Source organism: Tachypleus tridentatus, chromosome 12, assembly GCF_004210375.1.
Source record: "Tachypleus tridentatus isolate NWPU-2018 chromosome 12, ASM421037v1, whole genome shotgun sequence".
NCBI lineage: Eukaryota > Metazoa > Arthropoda > Merostomata > Xiphosura > Limulidae > Tachypleus > Tachypleus tridentatus.
In genome coordinates this window covers 1,816,883-1,834,245 of record NC_134836.1, presented here as the reverse complement: position 1 = coordinate 1,834,245, position 17,363 = coordinate 1,816,883, and the positions used below count along the sequence as shown (strand labels likewise).

Below are 17,363 nucleotides of genomic sequence, written 5' to 3'. Positions count from 1 at the left end.
GAGTGCTCGATAAAAGCAGGAGATAGTCTGTAAACAAATTCGCAACTGGCATTGTACCTCAATTCCTTTAATTCCCACAATCCAAGTATTGTCCTGCTTGACACATCTAAAAAAGCAGTTCTGGTCTTCCCTGTTTGTATTCTTTACTACTAGAGGAGAAATCTATTTCATCTCACTCTTAAGAACATATGGCTGAAGAAGCAAGGCATCTCTAGAAGGAGTTCGGCCACAGTCAGACTAAGACAACTAAACTGTGAGGATCATACGGTAGGGTTGGTGTTCAATAACTCCCATGCTCGGTGATGAGTTAACGTAGGAGAGTGATCTTTAGTTACTCACAACTCGAGAATGCTTCATGATCCACAGTGGTCCTGGCATCATTTCCCTAATCCCACAGGGCAGAGCACATTCCAGGGTTTAGCATACTGGACTGTGGATCTGATGCTCTGTGACTTGTGTTTCATTTTGGCAAAACAGTTGCACTCTGCACTTTGGAGTCGTGGTACTGGTTAAATCACACCATTCAGTCTGACAAGAATGTTCCGAGAGTTCCTGATGGTTGATATTGGCTAAATGCCTTCATTCTAATCTATCACTTTAAATTTAAGGATAATTAGTGCACGTATCCCTTTGTATAGCTTTGCACAAAATACAAAAACAAAGAAACCCATCCTGGAAAAATACTCATATTGTGATATTCTCAGATGAAACTGATTTCTATACGCACTATTATTAGATAGACTTTCTTTATAACAGGAAGCTCAATCGGGAAAATGGTGAAGTAAATAAATTTCAATTCAAGTCATCTACATTGGAGAAACTGGAATACTCTTCCATAAACGTAACAATGAACACATTCGGGACAAAAACAAAGCAGAGGTATAAAAAAGTGGAGTAGGTGAACATTAGGTTTTGAATCATGGTATACAAGAGATGAATTGCTCAATAACTTTTGAAATTATCGAAAGTTTCGACTATTTCTTAGATCAGAAAATCAAGGAATCTCTTCTTGTAAAAATATATAAACCAACAACAAACAAATATAATAAATGACCCCTTTCTTAAATTTAGCTAAATTTGTAATAGAAGATAAACATTATTTACTCTGTTTGTCTAATTTTATTAAACTTTCCTGTTTGAGTTTTTATTTTACTATGTAAGACGTTCTTTTTTATGTAACAAAACGGGATTTGTAAGAATGGGAACGATCACGTGCAGAATATCATATTGCTCGTGATTTAATTTTTAAAATACAACTATCTTGATCTGAGTGATAGGGCCCGGCATGGCCAAGCGTGTTAAGGCGTGGGACTCGTAATCTGAGGGTCGCGGGTTCGCATCCCCGTCGCGCTAAAAACATGCTCGCCCTTTCAGCCGTGGGGGCGTTATAATGTTACGTTCAATTCCACTATTCGTTGGTAAAAGAGTAGCCCAAGAGTTGGCGGTGGGTGGTGATGACTAGTTGCCTTCCCTCTAGTCTTAAACTGCTAAATTAGGGACGGCAAGCACAGATAGCCCTCGAGTAGCTTTGTGCGAAATTCAAAAACAAACAAACTGAGTGATAGAGTTCATTGAAGACATTGTGTGCCCCTGGTAAAGTCGTAAAGCTAAAATGTTAAGCAAATAAACCAGTTTGTAATATTTTTTGGAGTTCATGCACGTTTTATTTATTTGTAAATATGAGTACGAAGCTCCAGTCATATGACTTATATTTAAAAAAATGTAAAAACATTGAGTGACGAATTTTTTAAGAAGTTTTTACATTTGGAATTTTCGTTGACATATTACTTTTTATGCAATCCGAAACTTATAGATATTATGAATTGTACTGAAAGATATTTGTTTAATACTTTTATGTATTTTCAAAACTTTATACCCTTTCAGTTGAAGAACGGCACAGGTTGATTTTGTGGCAGAGTACTGCTGACTGGACTTCTGTCTAGTAAGTAGTTCAAACTTAGGAACGGTAACAGATATCCGTAGTAGATTTGCTTTAAATTCAAAAATACTTTTGAAAAAGTACGTGATGAGGTTTGCTGTTTTTACAACCCCCCTCTCCACTCCTAGTGATACAGCAATATGTCTGCAGACTTATACCGCTAGAAACTGGGTTTCAGTACCTGTGGTGTGCAGAGCACGGATAGCCCTTTATGGAGCTTTGTACTTAAGTATAAACAAAAGCTATTGTTGAGAAATATATATAGATGGCGTATTATAATTTGTGTCACAAGCCTGACTTAAGTTCGTTGTTTTAGCTAAAGCTAGAGTGTTACGCAACAGTTTTAAATATAAAAGTATAATAAACGTAATTGAGCAAATATAGGCCCGAAGCTAATAGATTTTAAAACAAATAATGTCAGAAGAACGAGATGAAGAAAATTCTTCACCAGTTACTAGAACTTTTAGGAGAAGAAGAGGACATTTTGGGCGAGTGCTAATAGAAATAGTACTTTTAGTGTAAAGTAGTCCTAATGAACAATATACTAGTATTAGTAAACTGTAGTGAAAGTAACTTATACTGTAGGCCTACTGAGATTACTAATTTTAACTTACTGTTAGTATTTTACTGATTAGACTGTAGTCTATAGTACTGATTCAGTGATAACTGTTACTAGCTAGCTAGGAGCACCAGTCCTCTTTACGGAAATTATATTAATTCATGCTTAATTGAATTGAAAGATAGTCTTAAAAAAGTTGCTTTCCTGCAGCATAAAATTGCTCATAAAAAATTGCAAAACAAACTGTAAAACCACAATATATCTTCCCATGGACACAAGGAACTTCCATCTACATGAAGTGTTGTAAAAAATGCAAAAACACCCATAAAGGTAACAAAATACAAAATTCGGAATTTGTATGCATCTTTCCATGCCAATTTTGGTGAAGATCCATCCACACCCAGTAAAGTATCACTGGACGGATAATGGACAGTATTGTTATATTTATGTAGATATTATGCACTTTATGGATCATATAGCAAGAAAATGTTATAGTTAGCCATATGGACTTAAATTTTAATTTTTTTTAAAGTTTTTATTTGTATTGTTCAATTTGTAGTTATGTGTATTGGTATTACTAATAGTTGGTAAGCTATAAACCTAGGTGATTGAAATATGTTTTTAATATTCATGTCAGAAACATATTGACCCTTTTCATGGATAAGACTTGGAAAGTTAGAATGAGATTTGGAGCAAATCATGATCATTGAGTAGTGGATAGTGTTTTGGCTTCAAGTTTTTGAAAATAAAAGCTTGTTTTCTTTTGCAGTTTGTAGTTGAAATATTTAAGTTAGTTTTTAATATTTATGGAAGTACAATTAGGTATTACTAAAAAAGTTGTAAAAATCATTTTTGAAAGGTTAATAACTCAGACACTATTTTCTGATGATGCATATTTATTTAGAAATGTTAAGGATTACTACTATGTCCCTATTCATGAAGCACAGTGAACAATAGTGCAAAGACTTAAGTTTTCACTCTTGAATTATAGCAGAAAGATGTATATATATGCATGTGTTTGTAGACATTTTGGTGGGGTTCAGTGTTCAAAACTCAGCCAGAAGTATTGATTTACCATGAAAACTAATGAAACTTGGAATGGCTGCCCTACAAATTGGTTGTATTTTTAGTACAATAGAAATTTAGTTCTTTTTATAAATACTAAATTGTTGAGTAAAACTGATTTAAAAAAAATTGGCTAATAAATGTTTGGAAAGTTGCTGAGCAGGTTAAACTATTGAAAGTGAGTGTGAAGATTAGTAGATGTCAAGTGATGTATTTAGGATATGGAAATATAATTAATTGTATGCAGAGGGATAGTTTTGCATGCAGTCTTATGCTTTTTTCTCCTGTTGGCTCAGAAATGAAGTTTGTCGAAGATTGTAGATGGACTAGTGAGAATTTAGACTGTTTTTTTCAGCACTTTCCTTTCCTTTGATTAAACAGCTACTCTTGAACCTTGGATGATTATCCTGCCTCTTGCAACTGTTTTTTTAATGTTGTATACCATATTTGTCATGTTCTGAGTACTTATCCTGTGGATTATGTTTTTTTTCCTATTTGGTGTAAATAGTTCATTGGATTACTTGGTCCTTTGAAAAATATTGCAGTGCTGACAAGGAGAGTTGCAGATCATATGAGGGAGGATTTTACCATGCTTTATCCTGCTTGTTTATTAGATAACTATGCCTTGGCTTTCCATCACCTTGTGAACTCTTATTAGAGATTAGACCATTTTTATTTAAGGATCTACATAAGATGCCACTCTTAATATCAGTTCTCCACAGTTTGTTTGTCATAAATTTTTTTTGTCATTCTTGTCACTGTTGCCAGAAGGTATCATAAATTCCCTTCTGAAGTATTAGAGGACTTTAATTGTTTATTGACTTCCACTTTATCTGTTCAAGTCACAATAATCCACATTTCATTGTCATGGCATTGTTACAATTCTCAACAACAGTACCATTTTAGACTTGTTTTGACCACAAGTTTCCACCTTATGCTAGGCAGTGTCATTGGTGATGGTGACTCTGTCCACCTTACAAATGTTTTTAGTTATTTAAGAGTTATTGGCCTTTTTAAAGCTATTTAAGTTTTTAATTAAAAATTTGACTTTTTTGTTTTAACATGATTCCTTTTTATGAATTTTAATAATTTTACTTTATTTTTAATTTTTTTACAGGTTTTTGGCCGAGATAGTTAAGTTGCTTTGTGAAATAAAACGTCAATCAACCTTCATATCCCAGTCGCCATTTCTTTAAGGTGTTATCTCCATTTCATGCACAGCAATCAAGTTTTTCAGTTTTGTGTTCTAGCATTCAGCTTCATCTTTGCTCTGTATTTTTCTTATTTTTTTTTCCCCAACATGTAGAGCCATGTCATCTTCACTCCCTAAGCATTCACACTCACCATTACATGGATCATTGGCTTCCCCCCTCAGTGTGGATTCCTGTACGTGGTGAGGGGACCTCCCAGGAAGGTTTGTTCTTTCTGATAACCTCCGCTGGGATGTAAACGTCCGCCCACATGTTTGGAAATTGCTGTCCACCACTTCATCTTGGACATATGCTGCTGCACTTCATTCCACCACTACAGTGGGAGTGCAGACAGATCTCTCTGTACCTCCAAGAGAATCATTCTCAAAACAAATGAAAAGCCTTTTGACCTCCATGGTTAAAAAAGTTAATGAAACAACTTCTACACCCATCTCTGTTCCTCTCATACATTCCAACAAACCCCATGATACACATCCTTTGGTTTTAGGTACAGGCATTTCTTCAGATACATCTTTTTCTCCCACCCTAAGTTGCAAAACAATCATTCGTTTGTATCCTCAGTCACTGGAATCCCCTTCCAACAACAAAGACCTCCCAATCGACCCAGGACAGGATCCATGGGGGTCAGTAAACCTCCCTCGAATAAGGAACAGTAAGGAAAAAAGACGTGGTTATAAACAGAAGGGCTCTCCAGCCAATTCGCCTACACGTCATTAAAAATGGCTACCTTGATATAATGGAACTCTTGAGGTTTACGTTCTCATCTGGATGATATCAAAACACTGATTGCTTCCTACCATCCTGTATGTCTTTCCTTACACAAAAACATTTCTAAAACCTGCTGATACAGTCACCATTCGGCAGTTTTCTCTGTACAGAAATGACAGGCTGTGTGATGGACAAGTACATGGAGGGGTGGCACTATTGGTTGATCAGCATGTGTCCACCTTCTCCTTGTCACTCAACACACCCTTGGAGGCCATAGCCATCCGTGTTTTCTTGGGTCATACCATCACTGTTTGTTCTCTCTACCTGTCACCTGGAGAGACATATGATCAATCAGACCTTGATGCTCTCGTTGAACAGTTGCTGTCTCCCTTTTTAATCCTGGGGGACTATAATGGACATTTGGGGAGGTGCTGTTATTGTTAGGAGGGGTTGCTCTGTAGAGTGTATGCTCTCTGATCACAACGTTTCTCTTTTCAATACGGGTTCTTCCACTTATTTTCACACACCTAGTCAGTCCTTTACTGCTATTGATCTGTCAGTTTGCTCCCCTTCATTATTCACCCATTTTTCATGGAGGGTTGACAATAATCCATGAGGCAGTGATCATTTTCATATACTTTTGAGAGAGACTGGCCGTGGTCGATGCCACCCTACCTGCGTGCCCCAGTGGAAGCTGGATCAGGCAGACTGGTTCACTTTTACTGCTCTAACAGAACTTGATCATGCCATCATCTGTCAGCCATAAATAAATGACTGTGTGGCAGCAGTAACTGACTGTATAATATAAGCAGCTGCTTAATGTATTCCTAAAATCTCGACACGTTTTCTACTATATCCTTGTCCTTGGTGGATCCTGCCTGCCACATGGTATGGAAGGCTCAAAAACAGGCCTGGGATACTTTCTGTTGATATCCCACACTTTCAAACTGCATCGCTTTCCACTGGGCCCGTGCAGATGCTAGGTGGGTAAGACATCAAAGACAGTAGGAATCTTGGATTAAGTTCACAACTGGCATATCTTCTACCACCAGTTCCAAGGTCATATGCAACAGGGTTTGAAAGGTCAGTGGGCACTACAATTCTGCCCCCCTCTCGATCTTACTCTCTGATGGCCAAGAAGTAGCTGATGTCTGGAGCATTGCCGATACTCTAGGTGAAAGCTTTTGCCAGGTATCCAGCACTTCTGCTTGTTCCTCCACCTTCATGGCTATTAAGACTCGGGCAGAGCGTTCACCTCTTTCCTTTCAAACTGACTATAATCGTCCCTTTACACTGGTGGAACTGAAACTGGCCCTTCATCGGTCTGGTAGCACATCTGTTGGACCAGATATGTACACTATGACATGCTATGGCATCTATCTTCTGCTTTTGATATTCTTCTCATTGTTTTTAACCAGATCTGGCAGGAGAATGTTTTTCCTAATGCCTGGCACCAGGCTATTATCTTACATTTCTCTAAGCCTGGGAAAGATCCCAAGATTCCTTCAAACTGCTGTCCAATTGCTTTGACGAGCTCTCTCTGTAAGACCTGTTTGGTTCCTTGTATCAAACAACCTCCTCTCGCCCACCAAGTGTGGGTTCCGATGACAGCACTCTACCATGGACCACCTAATTAGACTTGAAACATCAATCAGAGAAGCCTTTCTCAAACGACAACATATTGTATCAATATTCTTTGACATAACATGGAGGTATGGCATTTTGCGAAACCTCCATATATATTGGTTACGTGGCCATTTGTCCATTTTTATTAAAAAATTTTTAACGGACAGGAGATTCTAAGTTTGTGTGGGTTCGACACTTTCCCGTTCTTTCCTTCAGGAACTTGGGGTCCCTCAGGGCTGTGTTTTGAGTGTCACACTTTTCAGTATAAAGATTAATGCCATCACTGAACAACTCCCTCTCACTGTTGCAAACGGGCTCTATGTCAATGACTTTTACATCTCATGTCTGTCGTCGAACATGAGATATATTGAATAGCAACTACAAACTGCCCTCGATTGTGTACTGAAGTGGACCATGGCAAACGGCTTTAACTTCTTTCTCTCTAAAACCGTTTGAATGCACTTTTGCTGCCAATGGAGTATTCACCCTGATCCTGAACTCCGTATCGGTGAAGTTTCGCTGCCAGTGGTACCTGAGACCAAGTTCTTGGGGCTTATCTTTGACTGTAAGCTGACCTTTATACCACACTTAAAGCAGCTACGGGTCAAATGCACAAGAGCACTGAACATCCTACGTGTTCTCTCAACCACCAGTTGGGGAACGGACCGATGTTCTATGTTAAAGATATATCGTACTCTTATTTGATCGAAACTCGAGTATGGATCGCTGGTCTAATGCTCCGCCAGACCTTCACCCGTAAAGATGCTGGACCCCATTCATCATCACGGACTTTGACTTTGCACTGGGGCTTTCCGCACCTCCCCAGTTCAGAGCTTATATGTAGAATCTCGTGAATCTTTTTCACACCTTCAAAGTTTGTAACTGTCTTTACAATATGCTTCGAAGCTTTGTTCCTTACCAAAGCATCCCACCTGGGGATGTGTTTTTCTTCCTTGGTGAGCCATACTTTTTCAGAACAGACAATCTGCCATTGCTCCTTTTGGCCTTCGTGTCTGGGGGCAATTGGATGGATTGGGTCTGTCCTTGGATAACATTGCAGAATCTACTGGTCAGCTTATCCCATCATGGCTTCTTACAGTCCCCAAATGTGACTTTTTTTTAAGTCATCTGAGAAAGGCAGATACTCCTGATTGGAAGTACCGTCTTTTATTTACCGAACGTCTTTTGAACCATCTTTCCATTCCAATTTATACGGATGGTTCCAAATCAGGTGACTCTGTGGGCTCTGCCATGGTTTGTTGCTGTTTGGTGGTTGCTCGCAGAATACCCTCTACTGCTTCTGTGTTTACTGCTGAACTGTATGCCATTTCTCTTGCCCTGAATCATATTGAAGCTAAGCAGTACTCCAACTGCACTATTTATACTGACTTGCTTAGTTCTCTACTGGCCCTGGAATCGCTTCACATTGTTTCACACCCTGTTTTCTCTGATATTCAAAACTGACTAGCTCATTTCTCATTAAAGTCTACTTTTATCCAGTTTTTTTGGATACCAGGCCATGTTGGTATTTGCGGGAACGAGCTTGCAGACATGGCAGTTGAATCTAACTGCCCTGGCACTTTCACTGTTGTGCCTATTCCATACAGGACTATGGTCCTGTATTCAAGGATCGGCTTCGTCCCAGCTGGCAGTCGACTTGGAGTGAGCAACGCGAAAACAAGCTTTTCCAAATAAAACCCTATATTGGACTTTGGCCATCTAGCATCCGTAAGGTTCGGAAGGAGGAAGTTGTTCTAACTAGACTACGCATTGGTCACAGTTTTTTAACTCATCGTTTTCTTTTATCCAGAACTGATGCACCAATGTGTAGTTTGTGTAACACTCAAATCACTATCAGCCAAATTTTATTTTATTGCCATCGTTATGACTCTCAAAGACGGCAATATTTTAAACATGTTCTGTCCTGATGTTTGTCCATAACATTAGACAGTGTTATTGGTGATGGTGACACTGTCCACCTTGATGACGTTTTCAGTTTTTTAATGGCCATTAATCTTTTTAATGTCATTTAAGTGTTTTATATTTATTCATTACACCTGTTTAATTGTGGTTCTCTTTTAAGAGCCACTATCTCTGTAGTTCGAATTGAAATTGGAAAATGGCCATAACATTAAATAACTCAACACCAAGACTGAAAAGGCCAACTTCAGGTGACTAATGCTGCTGTTTGATCTGTCTGTTTGAACTACCCGTTAGTCATCCTGGCAAGTTATTATTACAATTTTGCTGCATGTCTTTTAAAACTTTTATTACTTTACATTTTGATACTGGCCATAATGACACATAACCCGGAACCAGGACTGGAAAGGCTAACTTCAGGTGACTGACGGTGGTTCTTGTACTTACCTGTTTGTCTTCCTGGCAGGTTATGATAATTACCATTATGCTACAAAAAGTCTTTTACAACTTCTATTACTGTAGTTTCTCTCTTAAAATTGTAGACTGGATGTTAACATTGGTTTTATGCCATTTATGTTTTTAATTGCTGTTTTGTTTTACCTTCATTTTCTTTGATGAATTTTATACATTTACTTTACTTTTACCTTTTTACTGGACATTTGGCAAATTATTATTACAGTTTTGCTACATCTTTTAAAACCTTTATTACTTTTCCTTTTGATAATGGCTGTAATGACACATCACCTTTAACCAGGACCGGAAAGGCCAACTTCAGGTGACTTACGTTGGTTATTGTACTTACCTGTTTGTCTTCCTGGCAGGTTATGATAATTACCATTATGCTAAAGAAAGTCTTTTACAACTTCTCTTATTCTGGTTTCTCTCTTAACATTGTAGACTAGATGTCAACATTGGTTTTATGCTTTTTATGTTTTTCAATGCTGTTTTGTTTTATCTACATTTCTTTTTATGAATTTTACTACATTTACTTTATTTTTACCTTTTTATCGGACGTTTGGCGCAGATAGCCTAGCTGCTTTGTGCCATAAAACTCAACCAACCATTGGCTTCCTCTTGTCCTCTTTTGCTATTTGGCAAAACTACACATTTAAAATCTGGTACAGTAAGCTACAAGAACTGGATGTCTTATAAAAAAAAAAAGAGTAATCCATTATTATTCACATACAATACCTCATACATTTAGAAGTGTTTCCAATTCCAGACTCAGCTGGGGGCTAGCCTTCTTTTCTTCTGCTTCAAGATATGAAAAGGTGTTTCTTCTCTTCCAGCATGCACAGTTCTGTCTCTCTTGGGAGTGTAGGTATCCTTGGAATCAATCCTTCATTCCTTTAGGTTGGGAACATGTGAAGGCCCTTTAGTGGTTGTTACAGGACCATTGGAACATTTGTACATGTGTTGGATTGTCTGGACAAATTGATTTCAGTAACTGAATTTCAGTTGGTGGTTGAACAGGAACAAACCAACTGTAGGTGTCCCTCTGTCACCTTCATAGCTATAGATGCATCTTTTCACAGATGCTTCTCTTCAGGGCTAGGATGCTTGTATAGCCAATAGGGAATTCAAGGAACTGTATATTGCAGAGGAAGCTTCTTTCTGAACCAACTCTTACAACTTTTAGCAGTTTAATGTGCTTTGATTAAGGGTCTAAAACTGTTGTTCCATTTGGATGATTTGACAGTAGTTATCCATTTTGTTTTAAGGAAAGGGGCACTCCATATGTTTTTTGTTTTCAGGCAGTGGATCTTCTTCTTTGGAAACACAAACATCAGATTGTTTTCTTTTCATGTTCCAGGGGTAATGAACATAGTGACCAACCAGTTATCTTGTCCTAAAAGGGTTCTTGCTATGGAATGAATATTTTGTCTTCAAGTGTTTCATTGGATATGCTTTTTTCTTGGCATTTCATAGATTGGGCTTTTGCCACACATTGTACTGCTCATATCCTATCATTTTGGCTTTAGGCATAGAGGCACTCAGTGAGGATTGGATGAGCCTTCATATCTGATTCATCTATTCAAGGTTCTGACACTGATTCTTTCCATGTTTAGTCTTATTGTTATGGTAGTACCATATAGGTATGATTAGTCCTGATTTCCACTCTCTCAGTACTTTTAGGAGTGTCTACCTCTTCCCCATCTTTCCTGGCTGTCTCTCTTGTGCCAGCTTCGATTAGGTGTTTTTCATTCAGCATTTAGTGTATTCAATTTCATACCTGGTGTTTATGCAGTTCATCGCCTAACATTGGGGATTGACATCTTAAATGGCTTTCTAATTAACAAATTTCATTAAATGTTCTTCTTTATCAAAGGAAATGGTTTATCATTTTCAGTAACATGTCTCTCAGTTTTTAACAAAGGTTTGCTACCTTCATCTTTTGCCCTGTATAAGACAGTTTTATCAGCTCCTTTTCATTTTTCAGTATAAAGTTTTGACTCTGTTTTTTTTTTTCATTATTTTTCAAATCATTTTGGGTTATTTGCCCTTGTTTCTCATTTCAGGTTCCTAATTAAGATACAAAGTGTTTGGAAAGTCACTGTGCAGTTTTGTAATCATATTTTATTCAGTCTATTTCAAGCCAGCAACTGATAGCAGTGTTTAGAAACAAAATAAGAAGGATCCAGGCCTGTATTGATGCCAACGGGGGTCACTTTCAACATTTTTTATAATTGTCATTCATATTTACCTCCTGTATTCTATATTGAAACATATCTGTTAATAAATATATAAGTGCACAGTGACTTTTTGAACACCCTGTATAATGGTGGTTCTTGCATTATCATGTTCACCTTTTGAACCTTCAGGGCAATATTCACTGTTTTATCTTTCACTTAAAGCATGTTTTTGTTTGTTATTGGCTAGCAGAGTCAAAGTTCAGTTGTGTTTGCACTCCATCTTCACAGGATACTGTACTATTCCAGCTAGGAGTTCTTGCATTCAGTCGAGGTCTTTCTACTTAAAATTGCACCAGCTGAGGAAAGGGAAAAGATTTTTACTCCCATTCGTCTTCACTCCATTCCCATTTATGCAGCCATTTGATCCAGATAATCTTTTATGCCACCCTGTTCAGGCTGTCTGATGTGATGTGGCATGCACAGAAGAATTTTGTTAACTTTGCTAAGTAGAAATCATCGTTTTGTTCTAATAACTTATTCTTGTCTTTCATTGAAAGAGCAGAGAATACTTTAGATCTCATCTCATACTGATGTCCCTGGCAGCTCAGTTGTATCACTTTCTGGAAGAAATTGTACAAGCTGGTACGTGGACCACACCTAATGCCTTTATATTGCACTGTTTACATGATTTAGACAGTCTCCTCCTCAGATGTGTTTGGAATAACCCTCGCAGATTTTCAACACACCCTAGCTTGATTGTAACACAGGTAACTTCATTTCTTTCCTATTCAGGGACCTTTTTATAATTCTAATTTGAATCCCACTCTGTGATGAGTGTTGCTTGGTTTGGTATGCTTTTCAAATCTTCATCAGCTACCAGTAAGCTAATAGCTAAATTCCAGGTACCAACGAGCTCTGTTAAGATGGGGTTTTTCATGAGACTGCCTTGGCACTTTCTGGATAGTGAATGATTGTTCCATATCAAATATTACATACAATACTGGGCTGCCATTGATGGACTATAATGAGTAAAGCATAAAGGGACTTTTCTCATCCTTGCTAACTCCTAGGTTTGTTTTTGAGAATAGGGAATGGAATTCACCTTTTGCACTGTCTCTAGAGCATCATTCCTCAGGACCCTCCCTCCTCAAAATGCAAGTTTCTCCCCTTTTTCTTTGTGGAGCAAGGAAGTCCTTACTACTCTCGGTTTTCAGTCACTAGATTGGTGGATAGAGGTTCATTCCTCCTGAGTGATGTTTTGTACTTTATTCCACTCAAGAAGAGGACAAAGCTGGTCACTCACAGGTTTAATAGGGAGCCAGTTCAGAGATGACACTTCACTATTTAGTTGTGTGAGCTTTGTTCTTTTTTTTTTTTTGTCATTCTCTTTCCATAATCATAGAAGAGGGTTCTTAACTCCTTGTATTTCTACATGTTTTGTGTCACTTCTGTGAGCCATTTTTTTCACTTTGTTTATTCTGTATCCTCCTCATAATTCTGGGGGCAATAGGTGTTGCCTTGCTTACTAGGTTAAGGAATTAGGATTTCTGTTTGTAATCCCAGACCAAATGATCTCTATTTATTCAGGTTGAGTGAGGTGTGAATTAGCTCCATAATTCTGAGTTTGGTTTGGTGCTTCTTTAGTGTGGAGGGGAAGATCTTCTGTTTGGATTTTACTTGCTTTCCCTTTGTAATTCCAGTGGCTTGAAACAAACATTCTGAATTTTTCAAGGTGGGTGTCCGGTCATATAATTCCTAAGTACAGTTTGTTGCATTTTGTGTCTCTTCAAGTTGGAGTGATGATTTGTCAACTTAGTGTTGCTTGCCTTATCTTCATAATTTTGGTGGCTCAACATACAACATCCTGTAACTTTCAGATTGTGTTTCTAGCATATCATATGTTTTATATAGTTATATTATGTTGTGGTTTTTGTGCCCTATCACTGCACCTTGAATCTAGTTTTGTGTCCACAGCTCTTTAATTCCAACAATAAGACATAGAACCTCATGTGTGGTTGAGGCCTGGACAAATCTTATGGTAATGAACAAAGTTGATTCTATTGCTGGTTGGCATTTGCTACCCATGTTTAGATTTTACTTTTATCTTGGCAAATAGCATACCTGTTCCAGAAATAGTGTGGACCTCCAGTAATGTTTTATTTTATCTCAATTTTGCACACATATTTTTCTGTGCAGATGCTTTCTGTTTGGATCTAGCTATCACCTGCTCTTCCACCTGATTAGTGTGGAATTCTTGCTTAGGTTGGAGTAAAAGTATCTGAAGCTTACATTTTCCTATACCAAAAATTTATTTCTGATAATATTTACCCCTTCTCACTCTAATATGATAGCTGGTGTTCAGATCTAATAATCTTGCCAGTCCAAGAAAGTGAATAAGAAAGAAAATAGGGAGCTGGCATATGGATTGAGTAAAGCAAACACATTAATGTAGGTGGAAAGAGTCAAAAGATAAAATCATTAGGAGCAATATATGGAGCAGTATAAAAACTGGAGTAAGTGAGTTAGAATTCATACCATTGCTTAGACAAGCAAAGATGAAAATCTTTTGTTGGGATAGTGGTAAAGTGGGAGGAGAAATAAATATTATCAAAAATTCATTTTTGGTATAAGAAAATGTAAAAATATTTCTTTAACTTTTTACGTCATTTGTTTTAAGCAATTGTGTACATTCTAAACCAGTGAAAGGTGCAAGTGTAAAATCTGAAAGGTGGAGGATATAAGGCCAAAGTGAAATATTTTTGTCTCTTTTTATGTTTGAGAACATACAAGATATTATCTCATGTCTTCTTTAATTGGGGAATCTGTTGAGATACTTGAAAAAAGTTTAAGAAGCTTAAATTGAAATCTGTATTGGACTATTTATAGAATTGTAAGAGGTATAGTGGTTTGGTTTAGAAAATCACAAAAGATCTTATCAAGTACAGTTGGTTGATAATGTCAAAACCGACAGTAATGACTTTCTAAATGTGTTGAAAATAAACTCTTATAATAGGGAGTAGGCCCTTAACTCTCTCACTACAAACTTACTTCTGTAGATCAACCTCATAACTATTTTGCGCTTATTATAGTTTTCATACTATAACTTTTAATATAGTATGCAATTTTCATGACATTTTTGCATATTACCAGTAAACATTTCAAGGCTTTCATGCACAAAATATCGGATGCTTAAATTAAGATTTTATAATTAAAGCTTTGCTCATGTATTCTTTTTTTTCAAATGTTGGCTATGCAATGTGAAAAGTAATTTTGATTTTAAGATTAAAAACATTTTTATGCATCAGAAAATTGTCAAATTTCATTTTTGAAATCTCTAACCTCCAACTAACTTTTTTCTCTTTTATGAAAAACTTCATATCTTATCTGTAAATTTCTCCATTTTATGTATGAATTTGGTTGATTTGACTACCCTCAACCATCATTAAATGTTAGTAAATAGATATAAATTACACTTTTTTTAAATTTTAGAATGACTGTGGATTGTAACAGGACACCACAAATGTTTATTCTAAATAGCTTAAATCTTGTAACATTATATCTGTTATATTTATTTTAGTGAGCTTTCAGGTGTGTTTTGACTAGCATTACAGAAGCTACAATCACATAGTTTAAGTGTGAATGATGTTACTGTATCCATTAGCATAAAATGAATATTTTACAAGTACAACTTTCTTAACTTTGTACTAGTGTTTTATAAAATAGTTACATTTTATATGTATACATATTACTGCTTACAAATAAATTCTTAAATTTCAGTTTTTAAGACACAGAACATTAAATTAAAAACAAATATATATAGAAAACAATGATCTATATCAGGAGTGGCCAAACTTGCATAACTTAAGAGCCACATGTGATAAACTTCACGTTTGAGAGACGCAAGTCATGAACAAATATTACACACACATTTGTATTGTTACATTCACATTTTATTACATAAATGTTATGTAAATATTAAGAAATACATGTACGTAATATTTATTCATGTATGTAGTTTTAAAAATTTTAATTTGTATTAATTTCAATAATACCAAAGTACTCATATATATACCAAATGTTTTTAAAATCCTGGATGATTATTGTTTTAACTATATTGAGCATATTTAATACAGTAACAAACTTCAAAAATAGCTAAGAAAAAATGCAAATTTGCATTTCATTAACATTAAATGAGACTGTCAGCAATAAAAATAAAAGGGGTAAAAACATATTTTTAATTATATTAATTTGTATTAGTAAATATCTGGTCTAAACATGAAGGAAAATTTCTAAAACATTAAAATTAGAGATATTTTAATTAGATACCACTTCAAAAATTTTTAGTCTTATCATAATATTTTTCTGACACAAACAGACATTGATACAATTATCAGGCTATTTACTGCTAGTAGAGGTTTTATGAGTTTCCAGCTGGGTTGTGAGTTGAAATTACGGCTAATACATTGCCAAAGCTGTAGGAACTAGTTTCGTCAGGTGTTGATTTGTAAGGATTGCACGATGCTTTGACTTCAAACTTCATTACAGAGTACTTTGTGCTGAAAACTGAGATGAGTTGCACACTGGTTTTCTTTGTTTTAGGTTATTTTATTTCTGGAACTTAATTCCAAACTCAATTGTAAAATGGGATTCATGGATCATGTTTAGACCCAGGTCCTCCTGTAGTTCTATTCCATTTCCACAGCAGATGATTCTGTAACTAGAGGTTCAAGAATTGGACAACCATCATTGATCATATCAACCATGAATGGATTTACAAGAAAAGGCTTCAGCTTCTGCAAGTCCTCAAACCTCTCTAGGAAATTGTTAAGCAGTCCTTACTGAAAGTTGAAAATTGTCTGAGCAAGATCAGAAACAACCTTATCCTTCCCCTGGAGTGCCAGGTTGAAAGTTTGTAGATGATTCATTATATCAGTAAGGAACATTAGATCTTGCATCCATTTTAATTTCTCAGTTTAGGATAGAATCTTTTCTTCAAGAAAAGTAATAATAGGCTTCAACAAATCCATAAACCTATTTAAGACATCATTGGGTTTATCTTCAATAAAAGTTTTTAAGCATATGAAATTGACAATTTTGAGAACAAATTTCATAACATCTTCATATTTGAAGTATTTGACTGGCAGGTGTTTACAATGAATAATGCAATGGACAGGGAGAAACTCTGAAAAGCTGGGATCACTTTTCATAAGTGCAATTAACCCTGCATTTTTCCCCACCATTGCAGATGCTCCATCTGTTGCAACACTGACAAGTTTATCCAGTGGAATATCAGCATTTGTTAAGGCTCTGTCAAGCACATTTTTAATGTCAACACCATGAGTTGTTTCTTTTAGTGCCAGTAATATTAACATCGCTTTTTTCTCCACAGTTACATCTGAGGAAATGTAACAAACAAATATTGCCAGTTGTGGGTTGTCTTGTATGTCTATAGATTCATCAAGGGCTAAGCTGAATGCAAGGGAATTCTTTAAATCATTTTGCATTTTGCCTGCAACATCAGCATCGATCTGGGAGATACTTCTCTCTGTCATGTGGTGTACTATTAGTTGCTGAAGTTTTGTATCATTTGGATCTAACACTGGAACAACTTCAGCTGTATTCTTCTTAACAAATTCACCATCAGAATATGGGCATTTAGCATGAGCAATAGTCCATGATATAACTAAACTAGCTTCAATTGT

The 17,363-nt window shown here is 36.3% G+C and overlaps 1 protein-coding gene across 9 annotated transcripts in view; it reads left to right on the top strand.

The window, feature by feature from the left end:
* Positions 1-1,970: 1,970 nt before the first annotated feature.
* LOC143234788 (uncharacterized) overlaps positions 1,971-17,363 on the top strand; it is a 49,805-nt gene continuing 34,412 nt past the window's right edge. For 4 of the 9 annotated variants that reach the window (XM_076472422.1, XM_076472419.1, XM_076472416.1 and 1 more), the window contains exon 1: positions 1,972-2,427. Coding sequence is in view for 1 of the 9 variants with exons in the window: in XM_076472414.1 (XP_076328529.1) it covers positions 2,354-2,427 (74 nt within the window). In the remaining 8 variants the exon portion in view is untranslated. Of the gene's footprint in view, positions 2,428-12,485; positions 14,175-17,363 lie in introns of those variants that run through there. The other 5 variants (XM_076472421.1, XM_076472418.1, XM_076472420.1 and 2 more) reach the window with 3 other exon arrangements.